This window comes from Puma concolor, chromosome C1, assembly GCF_028749965.1.
Source record: "Puma concolor isolate L17-30 chromosome C1, mPumCon1.1.hap2, whole genome shotgun sequence".
In the NCBI taxonomy this organism is placed as follows: Eukaryota; Metazoa; Chordata; class Mammalia; order Carnivora; family Felidae; genus Puma; species Puma concolor.
The window spans coordinates 108,765,728-108,774,014 of record NC_141674.1 but is presented as its reverse complement, the minus strand read 5'-3'; the positions used below and the strand labels follow the sequence as shown (position 1 = coordinate 108,774,014).

Genomic DNA, 8,287 nt, shown 5'->3' with positions numbered 1-8,287 from the left:
GGGAGGTAGAAAGGTGGGAGAGCTGAAGAAGGAAAGGCTGTAGGTCACGTATTTTATTAATTCTTTTGTTTAACACAGCATATGTTAAACAGTATGTATAAGTTCTATGTAATTTTAAATATAAGAAATGGAACAAATACTGTGGACCCTGCTTATAAAATATATTAAACATAATTTAGAAAATCCCTGTTATCTCCAGTGACATCTTCCTCCTTCCCACATATACTCTTTTTTCTGAATTTTGTGTTAATCACATTCTCTTTTATACTTTCCAAACATAAGCATGTATTGGTAAACTTCATGTTGTTTAATCTTCTCCATTTCCTTCTGCTTTATAGAAATGAAACTGGAAAATATGTATTCTTCTGTCACTTGCTTTTTCCAGCAACAATATCCTTATGAGATTCACCAATGTTAATGTGTACGCTCTTTGTTCACTTTTCAATGCTGTATAGTGTTCTGTTGTATGAATATTCCATAATGCATTTACCCATTCTTTTTTTCCTGGCCATTGGTGTCATTTTCCATTTTTAGCTATAGTAGCAGTGCTGCCATGAACACAAAATACCTGACAAATATTTCTCTAGGGACTGTATCTTGAAATGTAATTCCTGGATTATAGAGTAGGGCATCTTCAACCTTGTTATTTTCCAAAATGGCTGTAAATTGCTATAGTAACCCTCCCTGTATCCTTGTCCCTTGTAATGTGATTTGGAGCTTCTCCCATCAGGAGGTAGAGTCTGTTGTTTCATCCCTTGACTGTGGGGTGGTGCTGTTCTTTATCCAACAGAATGTGTTGGAAGTAATGGTGTGCTTGTTCCAAGTCTCTGAGTACTTCCCCTCCCTTGAAACTTCCACTGCCATGTGAACTGCCCAGGTTAATCTGTGGTAGATGTGACACTATGGGGAGCAGAGAAGAGCCATCCATAACCAAACCCACTGTATTATTTTCCTATTGCAGTTGTAACAAATTACCAAAACTTAGTTGTTAAAAATAATACAAATTTATTATCTTACAGTTCTGAAGATCAGAAGTCAAACATGGGTCTTACTAGACTAAAATTGAAGTGTCTTTTGGAGATCTTAAGGGAGAATCTATTTTCTTTTCTTGTCTACCTTTTAGAAACCTTCCACATTCTGTGGAAGATGGCCGCTTCTCCATTTCAAAGCCAGCAGTATAGCATCTTCAAACAGTTCCCCCTCTCTGGCTTGTGATTCCATCATCACATCTCCTGCTATCCTCCTGTTTCCTTACTTCTTTGTAAGAATCTTTGTGATTACATTGGGCCCAGGCATATAATCCAGGACAATCCTCCCTTTTCAGGATTCCATCTGCAAAATCCTGATGAGACACAGCCATTGCTAACTGATAACATACATGTTTTATCTTCAGTTTCTTAATTTGGATACTAGCTCATTAATTTTGAGACTTTTTCCTTTTGGATAGAGCATATATGATTATGTATTGTCCTCTAAATTCTGTTCACATATCAAAATTTTTGATATTTAATATTTTATTGTTATTCAATTCTAAACATTTTCTAAGTTCCAATATTAATGAACTGGTTTTTGGTCCATGAGTTGCTTAGATCATGGATTTTAAATTTCCAAGCATACAGCAAAGGAAACAACCAACAAAACTAAAAGGCAACCAACGGAATGGGAAAAGATATTTGCAAATGACATATCGGACAAAGGGCTAGTATCCAAAATCTATAAAGAGCTCACCAAACTCCACACCTGAAAAACAAATAACCCAGTGAAGAAATGGGCAGAAAACATGAATAGACACTTCTCTAAAGAAGACATCCGGATGGCCAACAGGCACATGAAAAGATGTTCAACGTCGCTCCTCATCAGGGAAATACAAATCAAAACCACACTCAGATATCACCTCACGCCAGTCAGAGTGGCCAAAATGAACAAATGAGGAGACTATAGATGCTGGAGAGGATGTGGAGAAACGGGAACCCTCTTGCACTGTTGGTGGGAATGCAAATTGGTGCAGCCACTCTGGAAAACAGTGTAGAGGTTCCTCAAAAAATTAAAAATAGACCTACCCTATGACCCAGCAATAGCACTGCTAGGAATTTACCCAAGGGATACAGGAGTATTGATGCATAGGGACACGTGTACCCCAATGTTTATAGCAGCACTTTCAACAATAGCCAAATTATGGAAAGAGCCTAAATGTCCATCAAATGATGAATGGATAAAGAAATTGTGGTTTATATACACAATGGAATACTATGTGGCAATGAGAAAGAATGAAATATGGCCCTTTGTAGCAACATGGATGGAACTGGAGAGTGTGATGCTAAGTGAAATAAGCCATACAGAGAAAGACAGATACCATATGGTTTCACTCTTATGTGGATCCTGAGAAACGTAACAGAAACCCACGGGGGAGGGGAAGGAAAAAAAAAGAGGTTAGAGTGGGAGAGAGCCAAAGCATAAGAGACTCTTAAAAACAGAACAAACTGAGGGTTGATGGGGGGTGGGAGGGCGGGGAGGGTGGGTGATGGGTATTGAGGAGGGCACCTTTTGGGATGAGCACTGGGTGTTGTATGGAAACCAATTTGACAATAAACTTCATATATTGAAAAAAAATAAATTTCCAAGCATATTTTAATTATCTTTTTCATATTTATTTCTAAATTAATTGCACTGGACTCAGAAGACGTGGTCTGCACAAGAATTTCAATTATTTGAAATTTACTTAGATTTGCTTTGTGGGTAGCATGTGGTCAATTTTCTTAATAATTTCAGATGTTTAGATATCCTATATATTCTCCAATTGTTGAGTGTCATATTTTAAATTTGTCCATTGGGTCAAGCTTGTCAATTGTGTTGTTCAAAATTCAATATCCTTGTTTATTTTGCCTGCTTGGTCTACCAATTAAGGAGAAATGATCCCCAAATTCTTTATGAGGGTTGATTTATTCATTTCTCCTCATGACTTTATCAATTTTGCTCTGTTATTCTGTGTTATTCTGTGTTAGTTTTTTGTCCTGATAAACTGGGCCTCATATCATTATGCAATGAGCTTTTTTAGTAATGCTTTTCTTGCTTGAAAGTCTACTTTCTGTCTTCTGTTAGCTTACATTTAATGAGCATTTGCTTTCTGTATCTTTTTCTGTTCTTTTTACTTCCAGCTGTTCTCTGCTATTTATTCAGGGCTATCTTTTATAAATGACATATATCTGATTTAAAAGAAAACTGACAATATTGTCTACCCATCATCAAATTTTAGTCAATTTAAATGTATTGTTTTTGTACATTTAAACTAGTTGTTTGGATTCTATCATATTATTTTATGCTATTTTTCCTGACTTTTCTATATAGTTTTTCCTTTCTTGCTTTATTTTGGATGATTTCTGTTTTCTCTTACTCATTGTATTTGTTCCATAGATTTTTTTGAAAGCTTTCCTCTTTTTGCCTACTCTGTTAGTGGTTACCTTGGGTATTTTAACATACTTGCTTAACAAAGTCTTAGATTAATATTTCTACCCTCGGCCTGAAGACTGCTAGAACTTTAGAATGATTTGTGTGCAATTATACCATCCCATTCATATGATATTTTTGTATGATACTTTTTTTAACCCCCTAATTAGACATTTTTATTGCTTTCATACAGCCAACCAGACCATGACTGTTCAGATTTATGCACATAGATTTCAATGTTTATTCCTCACCATTTTTTTCATGCACCTCAAATCATCCATGTGGAATAATTTTCCATCTGCCAGAAATATATCCTTTAAAATTTCTTTAATGTGCACTGTTAAGAATAATGTCTTTTGGGTTTTGTGTTCTATAATGATTTTTATTTTGCTTTCTGAAAAGATTGTTTTCCCATGTGTAGAATTCCAGATCAACAGTTATTTCTCTCATTACATCAGACTTTTGCTGTTTTTGTCAGAAGTCAGCTGTCTTTTAAATTGTTATTCTTTTGTCTCTTATCTCTACCTGCTTTAAATAGCTTGTCTTTGTATTCAGTTCCCTGCAGTTTCACATGATGTGCTTCAGGTGGATTATTTGTCATTTGTAGTATTTGTAACTAGTTAAGAGTTCTTGGGTCTGAGGTTTGATATCTTTCAAACATCTGAAAAATTATCAGATATTATGTCTTTAAGTATTTTCCTTTCCACGTTGTCTCTATTGTATTCTTAGATGTCAGTCTTTTCTATTCTAAATACAATGTCTCTTAATCTCTCATTTATATTTTTTTATTTCTTTGTCACTCTAGGCTGAATTTTAGATCATTTATTTAAACCTATCTTCCAGATTTCAAAATATCTCTTCAGTTGTGTCTAATATACTTTTTTTTTGTATTGCATAAAAGATTTATTAACATAACTTCGGAGAGTTCAAAATTAGCTGTGATGAAGAATCTGCTGCATACTATACTTTTTAACCCATTTTAAATATAACCCATCTTTTCCAATTCTAATTATTATGTATATATTTTTATTTCTAGAAGTTCTATTTAATATTTTTCCCTAATCTTCTCAGTTATTGTAAAAATGTATTGCTCTTTATTCATATGCCCATGTCATTTTTCATGTCTTAAAACATATTGAGGGGTACCTGGCTGCCTCAGTGAGTAGAACGTGTGACTCTTGGTCTCAGGGCCATGAGTTCAAGCCCCACACTGGGCATGGAGCCTACTTAAAAACAAACAAACATTGAACATTTTTGTATTAGCCAAGTGTCTGACAGTTCAAGGAGCTGGATGGAGTATACTGCTGCTATCTTTTTTCTTCTCACTTTCTTTCATGGTGCCTTATTCTTTTGTGTGCTTTTGTGAGTTTTGACTACATGCAATTCATTTTCTTTGGCATTCTTTTACCAGGGAAATTCTTTGAAGCATGAGCTGAAGCTCTAGTCCTGCAGAAGAGCCACATCAACCACAGTATGAGGTTTGTTGACCACAAAAATAATTTGAAACCTAGTTCTAGTCCTGTCTGAAGGGTAGCTTCTATTTAAGAATTCTTGAGGAATTTTCTTCCTCTTCTGCACAGCACCAATATCAAGGCAGTAAAGTCCTTTCTGTTTGTTAGTTGTCATATATCCTTGTTCTGAGACTATAATCGTTTGGGGTTCCAGCTTTATAGATGTCTTCATGACACTCCAAGGTATAGATGGGTCCTAGGTTTGCTCTCCTCCCTCCCACATCCTGAGAAGCTACCCAAATGGAGGTTCTTGGTCCCAGATTCAGCAAATCTGCTTGCTTACACTTCAGATTCAGATTACTTTCAGTAATCTTTTGGTTTCTGTGTGTTTGTCAGCAACATGCTTTGTCAGTGGCCTTGGAGGGTATGGGGGAAACCATTGGAAAGGCACAGATCTGGCCTCAGCTTCACTTTGATCAGAGCTCTGCTGAGTCATTTTACTTGCTTCAATTTTCAGGTAGGGCTTCAGTGAGAAGTTAGCTTTCTCTACTTAAAAACTTTTGAAATGTTGAATGCTGAGGTCATCTTAAATGTCCTGTTGCACAAGTATATTACAGTTCTCTGGAGTTGATGATAATTGAACGCTGATGCATCCAACATATAATTTTTAACCTCAGCTTGCCAAACTGTGAAATTTGTAGCTCTTAAAAATAGTGAAGATGTCACTGTGCCTCCTGGAGGAGAAGTGGCCCCCGACCATCCCCAACAGCTACCAGTAGTGGAGTGTATACAGGTATGGGAGCATGGCACGAGGAGCATCATAAGCACCTCGCTGTTGGCTGCCATGAACCACACATGAGTTTTGGCATCAATGTGGTTGTACTTGGTTAGCATGATATCCAGGCAAAACACCATAACAGGGCTAACGTACAGTATGAGTAGCACTGTATGGATGAGCAGGGTGCCCATGGCCCAGGAATAGCCCTGGACCCAGATGCCTGAAGTCCTGGTCTCTGCATAGATCCTCCAGAAGCAGTAGGTGATGAGACCTGTGCATAGAAAGTGAATGCATAAAATGTAGGTGTGGGTAATAGTGACCAAGGGGCCACAGCCTGGCTCATTGCACAGGGTCAGCTGCAGGATGCATAAGGCCCCTTGTTTCTCTAAACTGGCATCTTGCTGCTTGCTAAGCCAAATGAGACATGTAGGGAAGAATTAGGCCAGCAGCCAGATGAGGGCCACCACTTTCTGGACAGCCTCACAGGACATGAAGGAGAAGTAGCACAAAGGATAAGCAACTGCCAGGTAGGTGTGCAGCATGGTGGCCATGAAAGACAGGATGGTGCTGGTGTAGGTAGCAAAGACAACATCTGTGAGAACACCACAGGTGATGTGGCACAGAGTCCAGCCACCCAGGTTGCTGGATGAGATAAGCATGTAGAACACAAGGTAGGCCAGATCTGAAAGCAGGATGTTAGCCAGCAGTAGGTAGTGGAGCTCTTGCCACAGCTTCTGGCTCTTCAGGATGGTTGCCAGCAGCAGGAGGCTCAGAGTCAGTGTGGCTGCAGCCAGCAGGCTTGAGGGAAGGAACAGCCAGCACAGCACGGAGACAGGCACCCTGAGGTCCCCAAAGTTTAGGAGGTGTTGCTGGCTAACGTGGCCTGCTGATGAGCTGGTCAGAGGCTGACCAGGCTGTTGTGTCCAGGGGGAAGGGTGCCAACTGAACCCCCAGGCTTCCTGGCAGGAATGGCAGGCTTTCTCACAGGTGGTTGGTTCTGTACCCGCCCAAGGTATAGATCTCCCCTGCAGGATCCTCATGGTGCTACTCCTCTGCAAAAATGTTGAGCTTGAGCAGGTCTTAGGGATGACTGTTTAACAAAAATAAAACAACAGAGCAAAATTCTGCTCATACAGGGCTTCCTACATTCATGCATAGCTGTCAGCTGTCCTGGCTGCATGTGTGTGGGCACATCTAAATGGATCAGCCTATTGCCATGATTCACTGGTCACTGATCTCTGATCTCTTGAGAAGTGTCCCCCATTTTGATGTCCCCCAAACCCATCTGGTTGGCTAGCAGGGAGTGTGCAATGAATGCTCACCACATTGGATTGAATTCAGTGGTCATAGTCAGGCAGTCCTATCTGAAGGGAAGGAGCAGACATCTGGGAACTAGGATTTCTGGACTGTGGAACAGGCCTAGCTTCCGTCTGAGGCTGCACATGACAGGGCCTCAGGAAGTGGTACCAGGCTAGAGGGGCCTGGGTATGCTCACATAGGTGACCCCATGTGTGAATGTGTGTGTGTCCCACAACCCTTCTACACAGGACTCCACATGGGAGAGCATTCAGCTGCCCTCTTGTGGTGTCCCTGTGTGGCAAGACAGATACCCCACTTGGCAGAGGCAGCACAGATGCTAGAGGAAAGGGGCGGAAGGCAGGAGAGAGAAGAGGATGGGAGGTTCACAAGCAGCTGGGACATCACAGGTTATCCAGAAATGTATAGATGGTTATGTGCACTTGGTTGGGGCCCACAGTGGGGTGGCCTGGGAAAGAACAAGGCATGCTCCAGTTCAGGTAAGCAGGCTTTCTGTTATTGAGATCCTGGCTTTGAAACCTTAGGAAGCTTTGCTCATCTCTCTACATTTGTTTCCTTATCTGTGAAATGTGAGTGCTTCCTATGCAGACCTCATGGAAATGCTGCAAAAACCTAGAGGTTACATACTTAGTGCAATGTGTAGCCTGGGGTAAATGCTCAATACTAGAACACTAGCCCTTACCTTACCACACTCTCCAGAGGCTTGGGTCCTCTCTGCTCCACAGACCCCCTTGCCCTCACTGCAGAAGGAGTGCACTAAGTGCTTCATGCCCCTAGGACCCCCGCCCCATGCTGCTTGTGCCACACTCCTCCAGCCCCTCTCTGGCCCCACACCAGGCCCCAGCTTGACACCATACTGAGCCCAAGGAAGGAGCTGCTACAGAGCTGTTGACTTCCTGAGCACAGGCGGAATGTTCTTAAGATTAGAGGGAGACAAAAATTTCAGACATTGAGCCACAAAAAGCCCAGCCTCACATCATGAATGTCACTTGGAACATATTCAGCAAGTGACACACCAGAGTCCTGCCTCATCCCTCAGCTAAGGGCCCTCTGACCACACGGGCATTTGCTTTCTGCCTCCCTTCTCTTTCTCAGCAGTGTCATGAGCTGAAGACTTCAGAGGAAATCTGGCTTTGCCTCTTATGATTAACTGTAGCCTTGGCTGAATTACTTTGCCCCCCTGGGTCTCCATGACCCCACTGGGGGCCCATGATGACAATACACCTGTCCTGGAGGCCTGCATCCAATTACACAGGTGCTGACAGTCACTGCCAGGTAGCTTCTTTCCTAAGAGTGC

General features: G+C 41.0%; 1 protein-coding gene across 1 annotated transcript; it reads right to left on the bottom strand.

The window, feature by feature from the left end:
- Window positions 1-5,568: 5,568 nt before the first annotated feature.
- LOC112865461 (putative G protein-coupled receptor 148) lies at window positions 5,569-7,759 on the bottom strand. Its single transcript, XM_025928563.1, is given in 4 exon segments — window positions 5,569-5,711; window positions 5,714-6,534; window positions 6,536-6,632; window positions 7,678-7,759. Coding segments are annotated over 4 exon segments (1,143 nt in total).
- Window positions 7,760-8,287: the final 528 nt, after the last annotated feature.